Consider the following 27,548-nt stretch of genomic DNA (forward strand, 5'->3'; position numbering starts at 1 on the left):
TGCATATGGGCGGAGTCAGCTGACACCCGGAAGTGCCCTTAGTCTTGTACGGCAATGCCTGCTCCTGAAGATGATGCCCGGCGGGCGTTCGCGGAAACCTTCGGGGGGAAAGAGCCACAAGTCGCAGTGTTCGCCCCCGGCAGGGTGAATCTGATCGGGGAGCACACGGACTATAACGGAGGCTTCGTGTTGCCTATGGTGAGGGATCCAGGGGCGATCGTCATGTGATCTGAATCGGGTCACGTGACAGCCTGCTGAGCTCTGCAGTACTGAGATTGTGTGCCTGACAAATCTGGACCCCTTTATGTGTGTGTATATATATATATATATATAATGTAAATGTGTGTGTGTGTATATATATATATATATATATATATATGTAAGCGCTATGTGGGATTTATATAATATGTGACGTGATTTATCATAGATACATACCTGTGTAACTGTACAGGAAAGTACCTGATGTAAAAAATGATGGTATTCACAGGAACAGTATATGAACTTTGGATAGGGATTGTAAGAGATGAAAAATATAAAAGATGCATGCATTATAAATATTAAATATATATGATTAAAAAACTGTATGCGGTAAAAAAAAGATGCACAATATACCTGTCCTATATATCGGTTCTAGCGCCCTTGATTGATTAAAATACAGGTCCCAAATGATACCCAGGCGGGAGAAGCAAAAATCCTATATGTTCTATATATGCCGCTGTAGTCAATCCCTATATTGCCGTTCCTTTCTAGGTGTAATTGTACCTGCGGTTTCCGTGCGTTATGCGTGCAGTGATTTTTCATGCGATAGTCTTTCTAACGCTGTTGGATCCAAACAGAAGTCTATGTCCGATGTCCTGATAGGTGACAGGAGAACGCCCCGGCCGGCGGCCTCTCAACTGTGACTTCCTCAATTCGCGGTTAGTCAGGTGAGGTTTGACTCCGAGTATTGACGTCACTACGGTGGTTGTAGAGGTCCATAAGCCTTACCAACGCATTTCGGAAACAAAAGCGTTTTCCTTCGTCGGGGATGTATGCCTATGACCTCTATTATCTTTTATAACCTGCGAATGATGAAGCCTCTCATGTAACATATTGATGTTTTATTTGTAGATGTTTGCATGAATGTTGAAGTTCCAGATAATTTTCAAGGTCCCAGAGTGGTTCCGATGTGTTATGCAGGGGTGTGGAAATTTAATACAAAAACTACTTGTCCACGGGACTTAAAGGAAAACTGTCCACTTGCACCCCCGCACTAACCAGTGATACTGGCTGTGCGGGGGACGCATATCAGTTTGATGCATACCATGCCCAGATCCGCCGCGCCGTTCGTCCGTTATCTTCTTTCCTCTTGATATGCAAATTAGCTTCTAACTGGCACGGGCGGGGTTACTGCCTTCATCTGGCACTGTGACGTAACCGCTGCCCGGCCCGCAGCACCATCCGGCTTATGAATATTCATGTTCTCCCTCATCATCTCCTCCCCGCTGATTTCAGGACTCAACTGCACATGTGCCGGCTTCCTGTCTACACCCGGAAGCCGCTTCAGCCAGTATCACTGGTTAGTGCGGGGGGAGCAAGCTGACAGTTTTCCTTTAAACGGAGCAAAATCAATGACAGAGCCATGGACACCAGGGAAGCAGAGGTAAGTCCTCTGTCTACCCCTACAGTGGATTACCCCCCCCCCCCCACGATCATGCTGCGGGGGGCGATCCACCCCACTAGCCCATCAGGGAGCATTCACATGTCCCTTTAGACGCTGCTGTCAGCCTTGATCAAAAAAGGGTTAATAGCCAGTCGTGGCGATCGCTGCATGCTGGCTATTAGCGGTGTCCCCCAGCTACAGGAATCAGCTGGGGGCTGCAGAATATGGAGCTGGCTCAGGTCGCTAGCCCGCTCCTTACACCCCTCTGAGTGCCGCCGTGCTTGTCGGGGGCTTTCAGGTCCAGCCTTGCTTGCCCAAAGCAGGGCTAAGGGCCTGAAAAATTCACCTGCCCGGCGCCCGGAACTGCATGTGCCGGGCAATAGGAATTCCACATCCCTGGTTATGTATTGTAATATATATTTATAAAAAGCCTATAATTTCGAATTTGGAGTTCAAGCCATTTGGTATTAAAGTATTCATATTAATAATCCATCTTGATTCGGCTCTGAATAGTTGCATTATGAAATTTCCTCCTCTCCATTTTGGGATGATTTTTTCTATCCCATAAAAGTAGTTAATGGTGTTTTTCTTTGTAATGTGCGGATAGGGGATGTGCCTCATATCCTCTTTGGATATTATATATATATTCTCCTAGTCTGGTCCGTAGATGCATTTCTGTGCGGTGTATATATATATTTATTTTTTTTATCGCAAGGACATTGAATTCCATTTATAATTCCAGATGTTTTGCTATGCAAATGTCCTTTTATTTTATATTTAATTTTCTCCTTTAAGGTTTTGTATTTGGAAAGTCGGGCTATTGTTTTTAGTGGGTTTGCAATGTTTACACAGAGATCTCAGAATCAGTAGCACACAATACTGACCAGATACCAAAAATTTACAACTTTATTGAATATAAACTATCCGAAAGCAAAACCAAACTTATACAAAAAGGATTAAAATTGCCCCCTGATGCACATTAAATACATTTAAAACCTACATTGGTCTAAAAAAAATGTATGCACAATTTAACTTTTAAAAAAATACTTCATTAACAAAAAACATACATAAAAAAGACTCTACTCCGACTGTATTTAAACATACCAATCTAAAAAAGAAATCTTCCTTCTTTCCCTACCAGGAATATTCAGAAGCAATGTACACCTTCAAGAGCATGGTCACTAGGGACCTACGGAAATTGAAAATCAATACTAAGTATCAAAATCATAACATAACTAAACAGGAACAAGCAGCCATAAAAAACTTTACAAACAAATAACAACATCGTAATCCGCCCAGCGGATAAGGGCGGCAGCATAGTTATTTTAGATTACAAAATGTATCATGAAGAATGCCTTAGATTGCTAAATGATACACGATCGTACAAGGTATTAAAAAAGAACGCAAATGTAAATCCAGCAAAGAAGAAAATGACGGAGCACTCACCACTTGGAATACTGTAGACAGATACTTCTTTAATTTCTTTCAGTACACATAGACAGAGCTATAGGAATGGGGAAGGTGGACCAGGTCTTGTGCAGGGGGTTTCAGGTGATCACACGGGGGCGACGGTCCGTATCGCGCTGTTGCACTTCCTCGGACCCCTGGCCAGAGCCGAATAAAGGTGGATTTTCAATATGAAAACTTTAATACCACATGGCTTGAACTCCGAATTTGAAATTTTGGGATTTTTATAAATATATATTAAAATACATAACACATGGAACCACTCTGGGACCTTTCATGCAAACATCTACAAATAAAACATCAATATGTTACATAATGAGAGGCTTCATCATTCGCGGTTATAAAAGATAAGAGGTCATAGACATACTATCCCCGGCGTTTCCAAAATGCGTTGTAAAGGCTTGTGGACCTCTACAACCAGCGTAGTGATGTCAATACTCTGAGTCAAACATCATCTCACTAACCGCGAATTGAGGAAGTCACAGTTGAGACGCCGCCGGCCGGGGCGTTCTCCTGTCACCTATCAGGACATCGGACACAGACTTCTGTTTGTCTCCAGCAGCATTTAAAAAAAACTATTGCATGAAAAATCGGCAAAATAGGTATTGACTACAGCGGCATATATATAACATACTGTATAGGATTTTTGCTTTTCTTAGCTCATCTTCCTGCCTGGGAATCATTTGGGACCTGTATTTTAATCAATCTAGGGCGCTATAACCGAGATATAGGACAGGTATATTGTGCATCTTTTTTACCGCATACAGTTTTTTCATATACATATAGATATATTTAGATATATATTTAATTATTAGGCACGCATTTTTTATATTTTTTCTCTTACAGTCCCTATCTAAAGTTCATATACTGTTCCTGTGAATACCTTTCAAGTATATTCTACAATATTGTATGAGATACGGGAATTCATACATTCAGTATAGCAGCTTAGCTGGGCCTATTCAGACAGTACTACATCCATTTTCTAGCGCTATTGTCACCTTATATAAATCTGGACCACTATTAGCCTATGTCAGTGTTTCCCAATAAGGGTGCCTCCAGCTGTGGCAAAACTGGCTGTCTGGGCATGCTGGGAGTTGTAGTTATGCCACAGCTGGGGGCACCCTGGGATTAGACCTTTTAATATGCATCTCCCTTTTTATTGCTTTTATAATCCATTAATCTAGCTACAGTCATGGCCGTAAATGTTGGCACCCCTGAAATTTTTCTAGAAAATGAAGTATTTCTCACAGAAAAGGATTGCAGTAACACATGTTTAGCTATACACATGTTTATTCCCTTTGTGTGTATTGAAACTAAACCAAAAAAGGGAGGGAAAAAAAAGCAAATTGGACATAATATCACACCAAACTCCAAAAATGGTCTGGACAAAATTTTTGGCACCCTTTCAAAATTGTGGAAAAATAAGATTGTTTCAAGCATGTGATGCTCCTTTAAACTCACCTGGGGCAAGTAACAGGTGTGGGCAATATAAAAATCACACCTGAAGGCAGATAAAAAGGAGAGAAGTTCACTTAGTCTTTGCATTGTGTGTCTGTGTGCCACACTAAGCATGGGCAACATAAAGAGGAGAAGAGAACTGTCTGAGGACTTGAAAACAAAAAATATTAACAATCTCAAGGTTACAAGTCCATCTACCGAGATCTAGATTTGCCTTTGCCCACAGTGCGCAACATTATTAAGAAGTTTGCAACCCATGGCACTGTAGATAATCTCCCTGGGCATGGACGGAAGCGAAAAATTGATGAAAGGTGTCAACACAGGATAGTCCGGATGGTGGATAAGCAGCCCCAAACAAGTTCCAAAGATATTCAAGCTGCCCTGCAGGCTCAGGGAGCATCAGTGTCAGCGCAAACTATCCATCGACATTTAAATGAAATTGAACGCTATGGCAGGAGGCCCAGGAGGACCCCACTGCTGACATAGAGACATAAAAAAGCAAGACTACATTTTGCCAAAATGAACTTGAGTAAGCCAAAATCCTTCTGGGAAAATGTCTTGTGGACAGATGAGACCAATATAGAGCTTTTTGGTAAAGCACATCATTCTACTGTTTACGAAAATGGAATGAGGCCTACAAAGAAAAAAACACAGTACCTACAGTGAAATATGGTGGAGGTTCAATGATGTTTTGGGGTTGCTTTGCTGCCTCTGGCACTGGGTGCCTTGAATGTGTGCAAGGAATCATGAAATCTGAGGATTACCAATGGATTTTGGGTCGCACAGTACAGCCCAGTGTCAGAAAGCTGGGTTTGCATCCGAGATCTTGGGTCTTCCAGCAGGACAATGACCCCAAACATACATCAAAAAGCCCCCAGAAATGAATGGCAACAAAGTGCTGGAGAGTTCCGAAGTGGCCAGCAATGAGTCCAGATCTAAATCCTATTGAACACCTGTGGAGAGATCTTAAAATTGCTGTTGGGAAAAGGCGCCCTTCCAATAAGAGACCTGGAGCAGTTTGCAAAGGAAGAGTGGTCCAACATTCCAGCTGAGAGGTGTAAAAAGCTCATTGGCCTCTAAACTCTGGGTGCACATGATGTTACCCCCCTCTCTTTAGCGGGGCTTCCTTGGTCTTGGCCACCACCTCCATCCTCCTTGTCTCTCCTGTCGTTCACCTCCAGGCAAACCTTCTCTGCCCCCTATTGTTCTACAGCTAGAGGGTCTTTGGTGGACCCCTCTGGTCCCTTACAGCCAATCACTGATCACCCGAACTTTCCCCCGGGAGTTGCTTCCAGTGGATTCCTGGGAGGGGTTAAATCTGACCCACTCCGTTTTTTTTTCACGTGTTGTCTTCTGAGGGCTTATTGCCCCTTGCTGACATATGTCCAGTTGAACCTCCCCATCCCCATAGGCCTTTTGAATACATACAACTGAAGCATTTCTATTCTTCCGTGTCACGCTCGGCCCACCTGCATCGGGAGTTAACTCCCTTTGAGGGACTTTGCATGGCCCCCCCCTTGCCCTCCCACACCATAGGGTTTCTGTACAGATTTTTGCTTTCTCAACACACCTCTTCTTTGCCCTCCTTCTGTAGCGCTTGGGAGGTGGACCTCGGCTCTCAGTTCTCCCCGGAGCAATGGGAGAAATGCTTTCACCTTTCACATAAGTCAATCATACCTAACAGATCACAAGAGACTAACTACAAAATACTCTCCCGCTGGTATAGGACTCCGGAGCAGTTGCATCGGTGGTACCCGTCAGTCTCTGACCTTTGTTGGCGTTGTGGACAAGCGACTGGTACGATGTTGCATATCTGGTGGGGTTGTCCCTCACTGCGTCCATTCTGGACTTCAGTACGCTCTATCACTCACAGTATCACCGGTGTGACTGTTCCGGATTCCCCTGAGGCTGTCCTGCTCTTCATGTTTGACATTTCTGCTACTTCCTTCCGGAAATCTCTCTTACGCTATTTTCTGCAGGCTGCTAAGTCAGTTATTCCCCGTAAATGGAGGTCTTCCACGCCCCCGACTGTTGGGGAATGGCTTGCAGAGGTGAATTATTTTCAGCACATGGAGGAGTTAATTGCCTTGACCCCTGCAGAAAATGAAAGATATACCAAAACTTGGTATGATTGGTCATCCTTCCAATCTACCTCCGAGTACCGTGACCTATTGGCCTTGAGATCCTCTGTGACGCCTTGACCCTTTTTTATTTTTTGGCTACGCTTTCTCTCGTCTGTCTTGGTAACCTTCCCGCCCTACTTCCCTTGTTGTTTCTTGTCTGTCTGTCTGTAAGACCCTTGTCTCTGTATGTCGTCATGTCTGCCTGTTTCTGTGTTTTACATACCCTCTTATTTTTCCGTTCTTCACTTTTTAAACTATATCCCTATATTCTTCACCTTCTGAACCTTGCCGCTTTAACATTGATGTGGTTATTACATATTCTATGTTGGTGTTCCTTGTTGAGTATATTGATTGCTTTGACATGATGTCCTTCCTGTCGCGCGAGTAACGGACTCCCTAGTGCTGACCGCACTTTCTGCCATGCACGGTCTTTATGACTTATCCTGTTTTTTTATCTAGCATTGAGACCATGCTTAACACCTTGTGCCTCTGCCACTGTCGTGCCTTGTTATTGTTTTTTTTTGTTTATAGAAAATTACTGAAAATTAATAAAAAATTTGAATAAGAAGAAAAAAAAAAAAAAAAAAAAAAAAAAAAGCTCATTGGATTAGTTCCAATACACACAAAGGGAATAAACATGTGTATAGCAAAACATGTGTTACTGCAATCCTTTTCTGTGAGAAATACTTCATTTTCTTGAAAAATTTCAGGGGTTCCAGCATTTACGTTCATGACTGTATCTCTAATCTGTGGCACGCATACGTGGCGTTCACTGGTCATTCAGTCATAACCAGCGTGGGATCGACAGGCAGTCATGGCATGATGGGATTTGTAGTTTTATCAACAGATGGCGAAACACTGTATCAGATATGTCCGCTGTGGCTCCAACCTTTGACTAACCCTCTCTCTCTCACACTCACTCACTCACACACACACACACACACACACACACACACACACACACACTGTTAAAGTGTACCTGTCATCAACAACAACTTATAATATAATGTAGATAATACCATTAAATGTATATTTGTAATATACATTGGTTAAATATGTATATTTTTGTCCCTGCACATTTTTGTCCCTGCAGCTATTGCATGTGTGTCTCTTTGAGGAGTCCAAATACAGAGAGTGAGGACGGACAAGCAGGGCGCTCTGCACTGAGGACGGACAAACAGGGCGCTCTGCACTGAGGACGGACAAGCAGGGCGCTCTGCACTGAGGACGGACAAGCAGGGCTCTGTGCACTGAGGGCGGACAAGCAGGGCTCTGTGCACTGAGGCTCTGTGACTTGCTACGGGCTCACACGTTAGGATGATTGACAAGCCAGGAGCCTGCACAGAGCCCGTCTTGTCCTGCCCTCACTTCCTGTATTTGGACTCCTCACAGAGACACACAGGCAATAGCTGCAGGGACAGCACTTATTCACCCAAAATATACACATTTTTTAACCAATGGCTATTACAAATATACATATAGTGGTTTTATCTACATTATATCAAAAGTTTTTCTTGACGACAGGTACACTTTGATAACTGGGGACCCCATATTTTTGACCAAAAGTAGCTTTATTAATAATCAGTTGTCAAATATATGGTATGTTATGGCGCAGCGCTTAACATGGTACAATAAATATCACTCGCTCACTTTTGGTAACACAAAATGGGGGGTCCAAAGTTCCAATGTCGAAACTATCCAGATACCTTGTCTGGATCAAAACCTCGCCTAAGGCCCCCGCAATCTCAGCTTTTTTGGGTGTCCATCTTGTCTAGGGCTTAAACTCCCGATTATTTGTAAAATCAATTATACGATTATTCGTTTAAATCCAGTTAAAAAAAATAAAACGGGATTAGGGGACTACGGAAGGGTTAATGGGAGGAAGTGAGGACCGCATTGTGAAGAGTTAACAGGGGGGAAATGAGAGTGGACAGCACCTGAAGGGTTAACAGAGGGTAAGTGCAAAGGGACAGCAACTGAAGGCTTAAAGGGGTATTCCAGGATTTTTTTTTATTTGACTGTGCTACAGGGTCTGTAAAGTTAGTGTAGTTCATAATATAGTGTCTGTACCTGTGTTTTCTCACAATTCTTCTGTGATTTTCACCCAATATTTATTTTTAACAGAATACAAAATGACTGTTATCTCAGATTTTTCCCAGGTTGCAATGTGGCCGAGACCTGACTCACTAGTCAGCTGATGACAGGGAGCCTGTCTGCTTCAATGGGTGGAGGGATCAATCTGTAACTAAGGCAACAGCCGTAGGCACCCTGATTGAAAACCACAGGTCTTTTGAATGGATGCAGCTCATTTATGTTTCAATGGGTGGCGTGGCTGATGTGTGGGTGGCAGGAAATGGAATTATGGGATTTGTAGGCAAAGAAGAAAACTCAAAAAGGAAATACCAGTTCACAAAAAGCTAGCCACAGTATTATGGTAATCTCACAACATAGCCATTTAGCCCCAAGACAAGCGCAGACCCTTCCTAAGCATGTCCATTACTGCCTGCCAGGTACGTACTAAAATCACCTTATGGTGGATAACCCCTTTAACAGGAGAGAAAAGAAAGGGGACAACACATGAAGCGTTAACAGGGGGAAATTATGGGGAAAGGACCTAAGGGGTTAACCTATGAGCCTCACTGTAGGGAGAAGGAGCAGTTCACAAACCTTAGTGATGACAGTCCTCCCTGCACCATGACGATCTGTCACTACACGAAGGATGGAGAACGGAGCTTCTGGCCGGACAGGGGGGCGATGTCAGGAGCGTAGGCTTCTTGTTACCAGATGCGCCGAGGACAAGGAGGTGGCGCTAGTTTCCGGACTGCACTCCAGGCCGCAGTCTCAGTGCTACAGGTAGGCCGCAGATAGTGCACGACAGCAGCGTCTTTAAAGGGGTACTCCGCCCCTAGACATCTTATCCCTTAAGATGTCAGATCGCCGGGGTCCCGCTGCTGGGGACCCCTTCAATATAGCAAGCAGCACACACCTGTAACTGCTTCCGGAAGCGCCCCGCCCCCTCAATGCAAGTCTATGGGAGGGGGCGTGACAGCCAGAAGCAGTTACAGGTGGGTGCTGTGGGACCCCGGCGATCTGACATCTTATCCCCTATCCTTTGGGGATAGGGGATAAGATGTCTAGGGGCAGAGTACCCCTTTAAAAAGGCACCGGAGGGTGAGGGGAGACAGAGAGGGGAATTTAAAGGCAGACTGAGGGGCTAAAAGGCAGGGAAAGTAGTAATCATAGTATGAATACTATTGTACTAGGCTACGTCCCTAATGACAGACCAAGCCCCCTAACACTCAATTAATAAATAATGGAAATAGTCAGCAACAATTTCCATGATCGATTTATATCGATAATATTGATTAATCATTGCAGACCTAACCTTGTCAGACATCCCCATAACTTCTCTGGTTGATGAGTTATAAAAGCAAATAAAAATTCTACTTAAAAAAAAAAAAAAAAAAAAACACCCTTTAGTGTTTTCACCTCATTCTGGATGGTTTTATATGTGCACTGGAGTGTTTTTCTAGGTTGTATCTCTCCACTTTTGCTAAGTGCAAAGAGGGACAAGCCACGCCCCTAACCACATTCACAGCCACGCCCCTAACCACACCCTCAGCGATGCCCTAACCATGCCTGCAGCTGCAGAATAGGAATACCCTTTTAGGGTCTATTCACACATACAGTATTCAGTCATTTAATTTACATTGAAATCTGTAGCAGAAAATCCTGGGCATCAAATCTGCGCAGAATACTGTATGTGTGAAGACACCATTAAAGGGGTACTCCGGTGGAAAACTTTTTTTTTATTTTTTATTTTTTTTAATCAACTGATGCCAGAAAGTTAAAACAGATTTGTAAATTACTTCTATTAAAAAAAATCATAATCCTTCCAGTACTTATTATCTGCTGTATACTACAAAGAAAATTATTTTCGTTTTGGATTTATTTTCTGTCATGATCACAGTGCTTTCTGCTGACACCTCTGTCCATGTCAGGAACTGTCCAGAATCATATATCCTGTGTGGATCCCAGGGCATCAATTATTATTTCCAATACCCTTTGGGAGGATGAGCCCCCCTCGGGGGAAAAAAACCCTTCACTAGGGCACCACTAAAAACACTTTTTATTGGTATACGTAAAAATGAGGTAACTATGCACACATATGACAAATAGTGTTATTTTAAAATTATCAGGGACTCTATTTATGTCTTTAATTTTCTTTTTGGACTATTTATGGGATTGGTCCCATGCTGGCGGTGAGATAGTAGCGGCCTCTGTCACCAGTTTATGAGAGGAGGCTGATTAGTGCCTTCCTTTATAGTTATTGGTGAGATCAGCGGAGGTTAGCCATAACAGCAGCCCTTTGAGAGGTCTCTCACACCTTCTCATTAATATGTAGGAGGAGAAAATGTACCCTACTATGGGTTGTTTCACTGTTAATAATATGGAAGATGCTTCTGTCTTTTCATAGGGGGTGTCTCACACCCTCCTATGTTATGCTTGTACTGCTAGTGCTTTAGATTGGAACTGAAGCCAGCATTCAGGAGGAGCTCACTGCCTCCTGCTATCGTTATTGCTGTATCTAGAGCAAGTATATTTGGCACATCCACTTATAGCCGCTATATCACCACTTGATGTCTGCTTTTTTTTATTTTTTATATGATCATATAGAGTCCCTGTCTAAAACCTAATTGTGCGCATGCACTCTGGCGGTTATTCGCGGGGTTGGGCTTCCTTATTCGGATATGCGCATACCCGCTACTAGTATTTTACAGACCCTTCTCTCCCCAACTATCACGCTATAAATATCCACAACTTTTAAAGATGTGAAAGTAATATAAAGAACACTAATCCCCTCTCTGATCAACACTCATGCGCAGAAGCGACAGTACCTACACTGCTGGCGAGATATAAAGAAGAGAACATAGAATCCCGAATATGGGACCGCCCAGCAGGAATCAACAGTAGTGGGTATATGCATATCCGAATAAGGAAGCGCAACCCCGTGAATAACCGCCAGAGTGCATGCGCGCAAAGACTGGTTTCATGTGTGCACGCGCAAGTAGCTCCGACTAGTGACGGACTCCGAAGATCACATGGGAATTGTCACGTGATCACTGACACACGCTGGCTGACGGAAATGACACCACGCACTAATATTATAAATAGTAGTGCGCAAGAAAACACCGCCACTAGCCACATTGCCCTTGACAACGCCAGTTCACGGGTGGGCTGGCGATTAGGTTTTAGACAGGGACTCTATATGATCACATAAAAAATAAAAAAGCAGACATCAAGTGGTGATATAGCGGCTATAAGTGGATGTGCCAAATATACTTGCTCTAGATACAGCAATAACGATAGCAGGAGGCAGTGAGCTCCTCCTGAATGCTGGCTTCAGTTCCAATCTAAAGCACTAGCAGTACAAGCATAACATAGGAGGGTGTGAGACACCCCCTATGAAAAGACAGAAGCATCTTCCATATTATTAACAGTGAAACAACCCATAGTAGGGTACATTTTCTCCTCCTACATATTAATGAGAAGGTGTGAGAGACCTCTCAAAGGGCTGCTGTTATGGCTAACCTCCGCTGATCTCACCAATAACTATAAGGAAGGCACTAATCAGCCTCCTCTCATAAACTGGTGACAGAGGCCGCTACTATCTCACCGCCAGCATGGGACCAATCCCATAAATAGTACAAAAAGAAAATTAAAGATATAAATAGAGTCCCTGATAATTTTAAAATATCACTATTTGTTATGTGTGTGCATAGTTACCTCATTTTTAACATATACCAATAAAAATTGTTTTTAGTGGTGCCCTAGTGAAGGTTTTTTTTTTTTCCCCCGAGCGGGGCTCATGCTGCCAAAGGGTATTGGAAATAAATAGAAACTGTCCAGAGCAGGAGAAAATCCTCATAGCAAACATATGCTGCTCTGGACAGAGGTGTCAGCAGAGAGCACTGTGGTTGTGAAAGAAAAGAAATCCCAAAAGAATTTGTAGTATACAGCCGCTAATAGGTACTGGAAGGATTAAGAATTTTTTATAAAAATAATTTACAAATCTATTTTAACTTTCTGGCATCAGTTGATGATTTAAAAAAAATAAGTTTTCCACCAGAGTACCCCTTTAATAGGAATAATGTTGTCAGTCTGTCACCTAAGTTTAGGAGGACCTCTTATACTGACATACTGACAACAACCCCCATCATTACCACTACAGACCATATAAGTGATTACATACAGTTATATCAGATGACTGACAACAACCCCCATCATTACCACTACAGACCATATAAGTGATTACATACAGTTATAGCAGGTGACTGACAACAACCCCCATCATTACCACTACAGACCATATAAGTGATTACATACAGTTATAGCAAGTGACTGAAAACTCACATCATTTCTACTACAGACCATATAAGTGATTACACACAGTTATATAAGATGACTGACAACAACCCCCATCATTACCACTACAGACCATATAAGTGATTACATACAGTTATATCAGGTGACTGACAACAACCCCCATCATTACCACTACAGACCATATAAGTGATTACATACAGTTATATTATATCAGGTGACGTCTTCTCTGATCGGCATCCTTCACTTTCCTTTTTTTTCCTCTAGCTCAGACCGCCATGATGAGTTCTTCTGGCTTGGCTACGATTCATCTCTGTAGAACATGGTGGGGAAAAAACCATTTTAGGCTACGCACTTTTACAATAACTATAATGCTCCAAACTGTAATAATGTCTCCCTTAGCAGCAGATGTCCCCCTTAGCAGCAGATGTCCCCCCACATTAGGTAGGCAGCAGATGTCCCCCCACATTAGGTAGGCAGCAGATGTCCCCCCCACATTGGGTAGGCATCAGATTCCCCCCCCCCCTCCTCCCTATAGTAAGCGGTAGATCCCCCCCCCCCCCCCAGCATAGGTGGCAGTGTCCCCAACCGTAGGCAGCAGTACCCCTATATTAGGCTAGCAGAGTCCCCCATAGTAGGCAGCAGCAGTGCACCAACCCCCCCCCCCCTCCTCTTCTCTTCTGTCCTCTTCCCTCTGCACATCCTCTTCTTTCACTTGTGGGCCAGAGCTCATAGGAAGAGCTCGGCCCCACATCTTGTGTTTGCTGGCTAAATGTAGCCAGCGGGCACAAGAGCGATTGACAGGATGAGGTGCCAATGGCTTTTCACCCGGTGAAACTTCCCACAGAGCTCCACATTTAACTGTAGATGTTTCATAAGAGGCAGCTACAGTTAAATGCGGGACATGTGGGGGCCATTCTGGGATGGAAAAGCGGGAATGTCCTGCCGGATCCGGGACGGTTGGGAGTTATGTCACTCGGCCACAGGTGTATGCATTGGTCCATGGTTTCAGTCTCACGCATTCACAGACATGTGGGAAAGTTTTTTTGTTTTTTGTCTGGCCTTTAAAAATGTTAATGCCGTTTTTTTTTTCTTTTTTTGCATTTTTTCAGCTACAAAAATACAGAATTTGAAGCTTTTTTTTTCAGCTGTTTTGCTCTAGCAAAAGTCAGAGCCCAAAAAAATGGCTGTTTTCAGTTGTGACATAAAATATGTCTCAGAACACTTGCAAAAATTTTGCTGTTTTGCGATTTCGATGTAATTAATGAATGATGAAATCCTCCAATTTTATATCCAATCTCCCTCATTTCATGTCCACTCCTTCATTTCACATCCCCTGGGACTGCACAGAGGAGAATGGGATCTGCGGCAGGCCTACAGGGACCGGGGCTAAGTGAGCATCAGGCTTTTTATGTTTCCCTCATGCCCTTATTGCAAAACTACAACTCTCAGGCATGGGAGTTGTAGTTTTGCAACAGCTGGCAGCACCCTGGTTGTGAAACACTGACTTAGCATTTGAATTTGGCTTGTCTTACTGTGTTTCTATGCAGGCCCTACCTCTCATTACGGTTATTGTCGGGAGCCCCCGGGAGGATAAAAAGATTTGCCTGGTTACTACAGCTGAGGGGGCCGATGAGCCACGTACAGTGGAATTTGAGACCCCAAGTATGAACACACCTCTTACTCCAGGAGTGCCGAAATGGGCTAACTATGTCAAAGGAGTTATTCAGCATTACAAAGGTAAGCAAGAGAGAAAGGCCACACTAGATAAAAATACCTATGGATTTACTGAATTACTGTGAATCGCCATGACGTTTGAGAGTAATCATAATTGTAACTTTGGTCAGGATCAGGGCTCTGAGTCATTGGAGTGGCCCGTGGTTGGTAGATCTCTCCCTATATGTAAATAGGGCAACATGAAACCAGTGTCAAGTTCCCTTTAGAGGGGTACTCCACCCCTAGACATCTTATCCCCTATCCAAAGGATAGGGGATAAGATGTCTAATCACGGGGGTCCCGCTGCTGGGGACCCCCGCAATCTCTCCTGCAGCACCCATTTGTCTCACGATACAGATGCCGGAGTATTGTGATGTCACACCCGCCCCCTCAATGCAACCCTCCCATAGTTTTGCATTGAGGGGACAGGGCGTGACGTCACAAGGGGGCGGGCCATGACGATCCTCTGGTCCCTGTATCGCCAGTCATCAGGCATGAAGCGAAGCTTGCTCCTTGTCCAGATGACAGGGGGTGCTGCAGGAGAGATCATGGGGGTTCCCGATGGCGGGACCCCTGCAATCAGACATCTTATAGGGGATAAGATGTCTAGGGGTGGAGTACCCCTTTAACACAGACACTTTTCCTTTCAGTTTGAAATTGGCTGTGCTGAGGTAACTTCCTCTAGGTATTGCACAGACAAATTTATCATATGCTCTACGCCATTTCATAAATTTGAGGCACATCAGCACTTTCACAGCTGAAAATTGTCCACATTAAATAATAATAATAATACATTCCTCTTATGTCAAAGAGGAGTTTGGGAAGGTGATTACTGTGGCGCATAAAGCGCATAAAGAAGCTGTGGCTTAAAGGGATTGTCCTATTAAAACAACCAATGTTAGGGCAAATAGATATTTTAAAGGAGGGGGGGGGGGTCCTTCACTCATGACTCTATCCCCTGTGAGTCAGAGCAGTCTGACTGTCGATATATCATGTGTAAGGTCATCCATTTGAATGGCTGCCATGTATTACTACATTTCCCCTTAGCTGTTGCTGCATGGTAAAGTCAGACAGTTTGCTGGGTACTATATTGAAGTGGTTCTCTGTGGTGACGGCGCTTTTGTGATTGGAGACATGTGATTGGAGACTGTATATCTTACTTCTGTATTGAATAACCTAAGTGTTTTCTCAGCTGGTCCCATTCCTGGATTCAATGCCGTCATTGCCACCAGTGTGCCATTGGGTGGAGGTCTGTCCAGTTCTGCATCTTTAGAAGTTGCTACCTATACCTTCTTGCAGCAGCTTTGCCAAGGTAAGCCTGTTTATATTCAAAGATCGTGTGAGAAACTTGGATGCATGACATTTCCATTACTCTTTATAGCTAAAAGTATAAGATTTTCTCTCTTTCCTATTGCAGTAGGGTATTTTTTTTATCCACACCCATGCAATATCTATAGAGAAACATTGGTAGTAGTATGGGTCATCCTAAAGAGCTCCATGGCATTATCTTATGCTGCAAATAAGTGTGTGATCTGACTCAATCAACTCTAAGTGCACTTATTGGGAAGTGGAGGTGTAATAGGAGTACTAAAGCCATCACAATGTGGTTGACCATGGAAATTCAAGAAAAGTGCTGAAGCGTGTTGCAGGTAAAGACTGCCTGTCCTTTGTTTCATCGCTATTGCAAAGTTCGCAACTCCTTGGAATGACATCAGCAGAAAAACTGTGCGCCAGGAGCATCATGGGATTCTATAGCCCTGCAACTACATACAAACCTAAGATCACCATGTGCAATGCCAAGCATCATCTGGAGTGCTGTAAACCCACTGGACTCCGGAGAAGAGGAAAGGCATTTTCTGGAGTGATGAATTGTGTTTTACTAAAAATTCTTTTTGGGTGTAGGATCAGCTCTATAAATACTAAATGTCCAATGTAAAATATGATGGAAGAGAGAAAATGGTGCATGTTGTGTTGTCCAGCTTTAGGTGGCTAACCTACAGCATACCAAGACATTTTACACAATTGTCACTTCTACCTGTGGTAAAAGTTTGAGGAAGGCCTTTTCTATTTCTGCATGACTGTGCTCCAGTGCACAAAGCAAAGATTATAAGATCACAGTTTGATGAAAATTATGCGAAGGGGCTCAAAAAATGACCATACAAACACTGCAGAATCTTGTACACTACAGTGGGGATCAAATGTTTGGGCACCCCAGGTAAAAATTTGTATTAATGTGCATAAAGAAGCCAAGGAAAGATGGAAAAATCTCCAAAAGGCATCAAATTCCAAAAGGCATCAAATGTTGAGGTCAGGAGATTGTGAAGGCCATGGCAAAACCTTCAGTTTACGTCTCTTGATGTAATCCCCCGTGAATTTCGAGGTGTGTTTAGGATCATTATCCATTTGTAGAAGCCATCCTCTCTTTAACTTCAGCTTTTTCACAGATGGCATCAAGTTAGCATCCAAAATTTGCTGAAATTTTATTGAATCAATTTTTCCTTCTACTCGTGAGATGTTCCCTGTGCCACTGGCTGCAATACAACCCCAAAGCATGATTGATCCACCCCCATGCTTAACAGTTGGACAGAGGTTCTATTCATTAAATTCTGTTCCCCTTCTTCTCCAAATGTAGAAGAGGTTTTCTTCTGATGACTCTTCCATGAAGACCATATTTGTACAAGTATCTATTTATAGTGGAATAGTGTACCACAACTCCAGTGTCTGCCAGATCTTTCTGGAGGGATTGTGCAGTCAAACGTGGGTTTTGAATTGTTTTTCTCACAATCCTGCGAGCTGTTCTGTCTGAAATTTTTCTTGGTCTTCCAGATCTTGCTTTAACTTCCACTGTTCCTGAAGACTGCCATTTCTTAATTACATTCCGAACAGAGGCTATTGACATCTGAAAACGTTTTGCTATGTTCTTATAGCCTTCTCCAGCTTTGTGAGCGTCAACTATTTTCAGTTTCAGATTTCTAGACAACTGCTTAGAAGAACCCATGGTGCTGATTGTTGGGGCAAGGTCAGATGAGTCTGGGCATTTAAAACCTTTGAGATTGACATCACCTGGTCTTCCCAGATGATGATTGAGAACAATCCATGACACTGGCAGGTCTCAGCTTTGCAAAGGGGGCAGAGCATGCTATAAATTCTGCAGGGTGCCCAAACTTTTGCAGACACCATTTTTTGGTTTTCTGTTATTTTGAAAGTGTAAATGATGGAAATAAAATCTAACTTTTGTTGATATTATAAGAATGTGTAATTATAAGAATCTGTAATTTGATGCCTTTTGGAGATTTTTCCATATTTCCTTGGCTTCTTTATGCACATTAATACAAATTTTTACCTGGGATGCCCAAACTTTTGATCCCCACTGTATATCCCAGAAAACAATTGTGAGCACTATAAACTAGCATTCACAATTGTGGAATAAAAAAAAAAGTTTTGCACTGTATTTGCCAGCTGAAAAAGGTTTTTATTGCTCTTACTAAGAGACTAAATAGCATTTTTTCAGGTATGAAAAATCATTTTATGGCTAACAAAAATAAACATGGCGGGCAGCAAAATGGCAACACATTAAGATTATGGTCACATGTAGTGTCTACGCAGTGTATTACCTGCGTGCAAAATATGCTGCACAGCAGGAAAAGCGCTGCGTATTCTCCCACAGCAGCCCTGTGTGTGAAGTGAGGTTTTGATGCTGGGACAGACGTGACACGTGAGCCCACCTCCTAACCTTACTGCACACACGGGGCTGCTGCCTAGTAGCGCTGTGTGTCTGGAGAATACTCAGTGGATATGCTGTGTGTGACCCTACCCTAAAAAGTCCAATGTCTACATCCATCCACCAGATATAACCATATCTGCTCCAGCCCAACAAATAAACATTTACATCTCTAATGGTCTATTCACACGGCGGAATTTCCGCTTCTGCCTCAAATTAAAGCCCATAGACTTTTATGGGATTCTGCACTCCTATTCACACTTTCCGCTTCCCGAATTCTGCAAGTGGAAATTCAGAAGAGTGAATTCCGCAAGCGAAAATTCAGAAGTGTGAATGGGAGCGCGGAATCCCATAAAAGTCTATGGGCTTTAATTTGAGGCAGAATCCCGCAACCTGAAATTCTGGCTTGTAAATAGACCCTATAAGGCTACATTTACACTTAGCAGTTTTCCAATATCACAGCTTGATGAGACAATGGCCTTTTTATTGATCAGATCTTTTTTTTTTCCATATAATTCTATGGGAGCAAGTAAATGCCATAAAAAAAACACTGTGGGTTTTGCATTTGCTTTTTTCCCCTCATCTCTTCTATAGAAATCCTTGAGTCACATGACTAAAGAATCACTATTTTGAGAGTGCAAAATGACAGGGCAGTTTTTTACGGACTTATAGACTGCAGAGAGAGGTACTAAGGAAAACAACATAATATACTACACAAGGATGAACATCTGCTGTGTTACTGAAAACCCCCAAATCTTATGACTATTATGATAATGAGCACTTTGCTCCAAAAAAGAAGCTATCCCTGAAATGTAAGGAGCTGCAAAAGCTGCTCCCCTAAAATAACACAGACAGGATTTGGATCCACACACAAGACTATAAGATTCCTGGGATATTCACTTGCCCCTTGTACAATGTTGTATATGTGTATCATATAAAAACTAAGAGGCAGTATCAAGTTTATGATAATCTTTGACACGCTAAACACGGGACTGAATCTGCCCTATGGATTTAGATCACACCACAACATGTAAGGAGCCTGGTCCAAAGATAATCGAGGTGTCAGGATTATGAGGCCTAACATTAATGTGGAGACAAACACAATTTGTGGGGTGTAAAAATAAAAAAGAAAGCTTACTCCCCTGACTCGATCCCCTGCCACTGCTGTTCCCGTTACCCTCATCTCGTTCCTGTGATGTTTTCACAATAATTGGCTGCTCAGTCATTCTCTGGCTAAGGTGGGTCAGTGTGGGGACAATGCATCGCAGGAAGCAGCCGAGACACGCATTGACAAGCAGCGAGACGAGCTGCTGGAACAGCAGTGGTAGGGGATCAGGGCAGGCGAGTTGTTGGCCATAGTTGGCCATGTACTTTTGACCACATAGCGTTTATCTGTTCAGGGCATTTGGAGCTCTGTAGTGTAACATTGATTTCATTACATCTTTCAGAAGTTTAATCAGCCAAGATTAGGACCTAAAAATTACATCTTGATAAACGAACATTTCACCCTTAGACGGTCTGTTGTTTCACTGTTCAATGAACAGGGTGGGCTTTATATTTTTACACTTATGAGTCCTTTTGTTAATGATGTGTGTCTTTTTTTTTTTTACTTTATACCTCAATGCTTCACAATTTCCATCTCATATGTGTCATGTGTGTTCTGTACCAGATGATGGCAATCTTGTTCAGAAGGCACTGACCTGTCAAAAAGCTGAACATACATTTGCTGGCGTGCCCTGTGGGATCATGGACCAGTTTATATCAGTGATGGGAAAAGAAGGCTCTGCTCTGCTCATTGACTGCAGGTCAGTGTGATGCTTTAGCCATAATCTCTCTTAGACCTTGTTCACGCAGTGAATTATTTTTATATTTGGTCATTTTCATGGAAAAAACAGAAGTGAATCATAAAGGGGGAAAGGTGTAGAGTAAAAATATGCAAAAACGACCCCAAAGTTCCTTTATTACCATGTTTAATTCTAAGCTGTCCTCTCAGTAATCCTAAAAAAAAAAATTCCCAACACAACTTCAAATGTTTTTAAAACATTAAAGAGTACCTGTTGCCGAACTAAACTTTTAATATATTGTTCCTTATGTAATTATCAGACACTTTGCTATTTACTTGCTGTTAAAATTCTCAACCTTTTATGTTTTTAATGTGATAGAAAAAAACGGCCATTAGGTGGCTCTGTTCTGTTCTCTGCACAAGTTAAACAGTGAGTTTGGTCTTCTCCCGGCCTGGCAGGAGACCAAACTCAGGAAGTGCATGCAGGGCAAGGTGAGGCACAGCTCTCACAGGCTTCAGTGACGTCCTGCCTGCTGGGGAACGCCCACTTACTCCTGCCGGGAGCTCACACAATATGAGCAAGGGGAAAGGTATAATACAGAGCTTTTTAAAGTTTGGATTTTTTTTTATTTTATTTTTTTTAAGGGTAGGAGGGGTGTTAGGAGTAGTTAGGGAATAAAATCTAGTTAGTTTAGAAAATATGGTTTGATGACAGGTACTCTTTAATACTTATTTCCTATCCATTGGATCTGAAGAATGGGGTCTTAAAGGGGTAGTCCAGTGGTGAAAAACGTATCCCCTATCCTAAGGATAGGGGATAAGTTTGAGATCGCGGGGGGTCCGACCGCTGGGGCCCCCTGCGATCTCTCTGTACGGGGGCCAGGCTCTCCGGCCAGATAGCGGCTGTCGACCTCCGCACGACCACGAAGTGGCGGCCGACACGCCCCCTCAATACATCTCTATGGCAGAGCCGGAGATTGCCGAAGGCAGCGCTTTGGCTTTGCCATAGAGTTGTATTGAGGGGGCGTGTCGGCCGCCGCTTCGTGCGGAGGTCGACACGCCCCCTTTCCGCGGGCTGTCGGGGCTCCGTACAGGAGATCGCAGGGGGCCCCAGCGGTCGGACGCCCTGCGATCTCAAACTTATCCCCTATCCTTAGGATAGGGGATAAGTTGTTCACCACTGGACTACTCCTTTAAGTCTCCCGTCAGACAGGAGTGTCGGTCACACATGCGCACTGATGCTTCATTCATTGTCTATTGGCGAGATAGCCTAGCACGAATATAACATCACTCAGTGACTGCAACAGGAAAATTGTGCTTTTAACTCATTAGCCCTAATATACTTTTGTAAACCTGACATGTTTTGTCGGGTTGTGCGCCAGATTCTAGCTCATTGCGCCAGAAATTCTGTCTGCACCAGAACTGAAATAAACCTGACCAACTCTCCTTAAGGGGCGTTGTCATTGGGGAAAGGGGCGTGGTTGCGAAATTTTCAAAAAAATATTTACTAAGGTTTCCACAGAAAATGTGATGGATTTGATCTGATGAAAACCCCACAGATCAGAGCATGTGTTTAAAAAAAAAAAAATAAAAAAAAAAGGAAAATGTAGGGAAAAGTGCAAAATATAGGGAAACATTAGTAAATACTGTGGAAAAATATCTGTTGGCGGGGGGGGGGGACACAAAGAAAACTACACTACACTACATGGCCATTGTGTGCGAAGTGGTAGGTGTGGCCCCTAGAGCACCCTAGATAGAAAGTTTGTCTACTCTTATGTCAGATCAGCTGTGGCGAACACCTAAACTCATCCACATCTTGCATAAATCATTCTTTCTTTGCGGTTTCCAGATCCTTCCTACCCTGAGGGATTGACCAGTTTGTGGTATTCTTAGTCAACCCCTGTTCAGTATTGCCCTCTTTTGGCCACAGTGTAAGAGCGGTTACAAAGAGCTTATCTCTTTCTCTACTGTCCTGTCCTGCATTACACAGACAACCCATTGATATAAATGGACACTCTGTAATACTCAATTTCCCCAGTGATGGCGCTGCAGGGAATAATTATGTAGCATAAATAACAATCACGTCTGCTGTCCTTGTCTTGTTCCAGGTCTCTTGAAGTAAAACCGCTTCCTCTGACAGATCCCAAGTTGTCGGTCCTCATCACAAATTCTAATGTACGCCATGAACTAACAGGCAGCGAGTACCCCACACGCAGGAGGCAGTGCGAGGACACAGCAAAGGCCCTTGGTAAAGAAAGCTTGAGGGACGCCAGTATGGAAGATCTGGAGGGTAAGTGGTTTCACATAAAAGCTAGGAAACAAAACTTCCCCTAATGATGATTATAACCTGTTACTTACTATTGCAGCCAAAAAGGACAGTCTGAGTGAGGTGTGCTATAGGCGAGCCCACCATGTCATCACAGAGATACAGCGCACAGAGAAGGCGGCTGAAGCTTTAGAGAAAGGCGATTACCGATTGTTTGGTAAATTAATGGTGGAGAGCCACAACTCATTGAGGTAGGACACATAGGGATCATTCACATTAGATTCATTATAGCAATTCCGTACACTTAAGGGTGCGTTCACACTGAGGAATTGGAGAGGAGTCCTTGCGTAAAGATTCCGCCGTGGAATTTACTTTTTTTTTTTTTGCACAGAATTCCATGCGGAATATAGGAGGAAACTTTTTTTTTTTTTTTGCTGAACTACAACCACCAATTAGATTTTTTTTTTCTGCGCAAATTCAGCGCGAAAACGATTTAGAGCGGAACATTTTTTACCATTGACTTCAATGGACTTCTGCTCACGTATTCCGCAAGAAGAATTAACATGTTCTTTCTTCTAGTGGAACGGAATTCCATGAGCAGAATTTAAGCAGTGTGAACAGTGCAGAGTAAAATACATTGAAGTCAATGGGAAAAATAATATATGTTAATTGTTTCTAAACGGAGAATTCAAGAGGAATTCTTTGAGCAAATTCCTCTTGAATTTCTCGGTGTGAATGCACCCTTAGAAGTGTTTACCAGACTATGTGGGAAGGTAATGGGGCAAAAAAAACTATACTTACCCCTCAGTGTGTCACCTCTTCTCCCAATTTTCCCAGCCAGAGGTGCTGCAATGATGTCTCCATACAATGAGCATGTGATGCTGCAGCCTGGCCTTTGTGGTCATGGCATTTCTGGAAGGAAAGCCCAGAGTGGTTGCGGTGCTAGAGCAGTGACGAGCTGAAGGATGAGTAATAAATGCTGGAAAAACCCTTTTTAAGGGTACGTTCACACGTACAGGTTCCTGTGCAGATTTGATGCGGAGGATTTGTAACTGGCGATTAGAAGCTGTGCCCAGTCATTTAGTCTACATTGAAATCTGCATCAGAAAATCCTGTGCATCAAATCTGCCTATGTGTGAACATACCCTAATATTGTAAAAGTACAATCCTTGGGGCATTGGAGAGTAGTATGCTGATCCCATCAGCATCCCATAGTGTTCAGTGAGCATGAAGACCCGTGAGAACGGTTTAAACCCCGTTAGAGGGACACAGGATCTACAGATACGAGTCCTTAAGGACTCGGGAATGGGGGCGTACCCGTACGCCCTGCGTCCTTAAAGAGTTAAGGTAGAAAACAAATCAACTGATTCTAGAAAGTTAAACAGATTTGTAAATTAGTGCAATAAAGAAATAATTGGATGGCACTCCCCAAAGTCGTGATTTCTTATCCTTTATTCATGAGGCATAAAAGGCAGAGGTACGGTGTCAGACAGGTGAGCTGGTGAGGACGCCGAGAGCATCCGCGGAAGTGCGATACAGCTGTTACCTCCACGCGGAGGCTCCCGGCGTCCTCGCCAGCTCACCTGTCTGACACTGTACCTCTGCCTTTTATGCCTCATGAATAAAGGATAAGAAATCACGACTTTGGGGAGTGCCATCCAATTATTTCTTTATTGCACTATTGAAGTTTTACTTTTGCTCTGCCGATTGAGCACCACCTACAGTCGAAGTTATTCACCTGCTCTTGCACTCTTCCGGACTATCAGCAGTGCCGGTCTATATCTCATCACATAGATTTGTAAATTACTTCTATCTAAAATTTTAATCCTTTTAGTACTTATCAGCTGCTGTATACTACAGAGTAGTTCTTTGCAGTCTGACCACAGTGCTCTGTGCTGATTTGAAATTTTTTTTTTCCACTGAAAGCCTCTAGAATGATCATATGAGTACCAGACCTGGACCATGAAGCAATGACGAAGGTGGCCTGGTCTGATGTCAGGTGATATTTGGCTGGTTTCTGCTGGTTTACCTAGGGTCCCGCCTTAACTTTGGACAATAGTATTTTCTAATGGAAAAGGCCTTTTATAGCAGGATAAATCTCCAGCCACGCTGCAAAAAATGTTCAGGAGTTCAAGGTGTTGATTTGACCTCCATATTCCAACATCTCCAACCAAACAAGCTTCTGCGGAATGTGCTGGAAATGCAATGAGTCTCAGATGAGTGGCTTTTTATCTCCTGCAACACCTTTTTAATGTGCTTTAAAATCACCTCTTTTCTTATTAAAGGTGTTCTTCTCTGTGTTGTTGCTGTCTACCAGTCATGGCGGTGACTATGGAGTTTTTCCATTACAGGGACGATTATGAAGTCAGCTGTCCTGAGCTGGATGAGTTGGTTTCAATAGCGGTGGAAATTCCAGGTGTTTATGGCAGCCGGATGACAGGAGGAGGATTTGGAGGTTGTACCGTAACTTTACTGGAGACTTCAGTCGCTGAGAGAACCAAACAACAGATTAAGGTGATTGCCCCATGGGACAGTAAGATTATATAGGCCTAGAACTCCAAGCATTAAATAATACAGGAATCGATAAGTTGTATGAAAATGCTTTTATTAATACAAAAGTTAAACCAGCTTTATAGATGGCAACTAGAGATGAGCGAACTTACAGTAAATTCGATTCGTCACGAACTTCTCGGCTCGGCAGTTGATGACTTTTACTGCATAAATTAGTTCAGCTTTCAGGTGCTCCCGTGGGCTGGAAAAGGTGAATACAGTCCTAGGAGACTCTTTCCTAGGACTGTATCCACCTTTTCCAGCCCACCGGAGCACCTGAAGGCTGAACTAATTTACGCAGGAAAAGTCATCAACTGCCGAGCCGAGAAGTTCGCGACGAATCGAATTTACTGTAAGTTTGCTCATCTCTAATGGCAACAATCTGTAAACAAAGCAGAGCGCTCTAACATTGGACAACCGTTTTAACATATTTATAATATATACACAAGTGGCCCTAAACCTGGAGAGTTGCAGTGAATAGGTTGTGCAGTGCCTCTTGTGGACATAGATGGTGCTGCATGCAGCCGGCTATGCTGAAACAAACGCCCGACACCAGGCAGGTATTGTGCATGTGTATTTGGTAACTTACATTATACCTGTCCTGTCTGGCGTGCAGCAGCATTTCTCCATGCCCCTTGTATTAGGCAGAACAGAGAAACACTACACAAACACCTTCTCACAGATAGTATGCTGCGGTCAAAAGAAAAGTGCTTAGTCCAATTGTAAAAATTATTCTTTTTATTAAGTGACGTTTGTTTTCCATAATGGTGTAAAAAATCACCCAGACTTTCCGTAGCACCCACCATAGCATCTCACTAGTCTCATAGACTTTCCTGTGTCACCTGCATTGCTCATATTCTCTTGTATAATTGCAGATATTAGTTGTTTAGGCTATTGACATACTGCCTGCTTTTATAACAGTGACCTGTATCCTACAGCCATACCTGTAGTGAAATAGTATGATGATATAGTAGTGATTAGTTTTTTTGGGTCCTTATAGTATACAAGTGTGCCTTTGACCAATGGGAGCTGATACCTTTTATGTAATACAGTGGTCCCTCAACATACGATGGTAATCCGTTCCAAATGGACCATCGTTTGTTGAAACCATCGTATGTTGAGGGATCCGTGCAATGTAAAGTATAGGACAGTGGTCTACAACCTGCGGACCTCCAGATGTTGCAAAACTACAACACCCAGTATGCCCGGACAGCCAACGGCTGTCCGGGCATGCTGGGAGTTGTAGTTTTGCAACATCTGGAGGTCCGCAGGTTGTAGACCACTGGTATTGGAGGTTATACTCACGTGTCCCCGCCACTCCAGACCATCACCGCTCGTCACCGCTGCCCTGGATGTCGACGTCCATCACTGTCGCCTCGTCCCCGGGGTGTCCCCGATGCTCCAGCAAGGCCTCTGCTTCCCCGGCATCCTCGCTCTCCGTCTCCACCATCACGTCGCTACGCACGCCGCTCCTATTGGATGACGGGACTGCGTGCGCAGCGACGTGATGACGACGATGGAGAGCGCCGACTATGCAGGGGATCCCAAAGAGGACACGCCGGAGCCCAAGGACAGGTAAGTGATCGTCAGCGGACCACATGGGGCACCGTAAACAGCTACCCGGTGGCAGCTGAAGCAGTCTGCGCTGCCGGATAGCCGTTTATGCGATGGCCCCGACATACAAAAGCATCGTATGTTGATGCTGCCTTCAACATGCGATGGCCACTGAGAGGCCATCGTATGCTGAAATGATCGTATGTCGGGGCCATCGTAGGTCAGGAGGTCACTGTATTAGAAAACCACACCTATTCTTAGGCTGTGTGGTATTACACAGCTCCATTCACTTCAATGGAACTGAACTGCAATACCACACACAAGCTGAGGACAGTTGTAGCACTGTTTTTGCTTATGGTATGTATTTTTTCTAATCCTGTATAACCCCTTTAGGTGTATTCCCACACACCGATCCATTGCAGATCCGCACATATGGATCTACAGTTATTAAATCCACAAATGCAGATTTTACAAGGCAGTCAAATAAGAAATGCCTTATAAAATCCACAGTTGTGGATCCGCAGCAGATCCTTTTAAGTATAGAAACATAGAATACGCACACGGTTTATCATCCATTTCCTTTTTCTTCCTGCAGGAGAAATTCCAAGGATCACCATCATTCTACATTACCAAGCCATCAGCTGGATCTGGAGTCTTGCCACCATAACCTTTCATTGTAAACATGTCTTGCCATTTGGGAAGTAAAGTTTTATAGCTCGTAGCTTGGATTTACAGTGTCTATTTGTCGCCTAATGAAATGAAGTCACAAAATGTAGAACTACAATGGGGAAGGGGGGAGGGAGACGGGATTTGTTACAACTGGTGGTAGAAAAAAGTGGAGTCGTTGTCAGTATGAAATGAAATCTGTAACCTGATTGGTTGCC

General features: G+C 43.4%; 1 protein-coding gene across 1 annotated transcript; it reads left to right on the forward strand.

Annotated features, from left to right (window-relative positions):
* GALK1 (galactokinase 1) lies at positions 1 to 27,385 on the forward strand. The gene is made up of 8 exons (XM_056550094.1): positions 1 to 198; positions 14,625 to 14,814; positions 15,983 to 16,102; positions 20,181 to 20,316; positions 22,403 to 22,584; positions 22,661 to 22,811; positions 24,912 to 25,074; positions 27,260 to 27,385. Exons 1-8 carry the CDS (start codon positions 55 to 57, stop codon positions 27,329 to 27,331), a joined length of 1,158 nt encoding a protein of 385 aa, XP_056406069.1. The 5' UTR covers positions 1 to 54; the 3' UTR covers positions 27,332 to 27,385.
* The last annotated feature ends 163 nt before the right edge of the window (positions 27,386 to 27,548 follow it).

This window comes from Hyla sarda, chromosome 13 (assembly GCF_029499605.1).
Source record: "Hyla sarda isolate aHylSar1 chromosome 13, aHylSar1.hap1, whole genome shotgun sequence".
Classification (NCBI taxonomy): domain Eukaryota; kingdom Metazoa; phylum Chordata; class Amphibia; order Anura; family Hylidae; genus Hyla; species Hyla sarda.

Bases quoted from the DNA above. Each gene is read 5' to 3' on its own strand.
- GALK1 (XM_056550094.1), top strand. From the start codon at position 55: ATGCCTGCTCCTGAAGATGATGCCCGGCGGGCGTTCGCGGAAACCTTC. The intron at 22,585-22,660 runs GTAAGTGGTTTC...TTACTATTGCAG, and splicing joins CAGTATGGAAGATCTGGAGG to CCAAAAAGGACAGTCTGAGT. The intron at 25,075-27,259 runs GTGATTGCCCCA...TTCTTCCTGCAG, and splicing joins GAACCAAACAACAGATTAAG to GAGAAATTCCAAGGATCACC.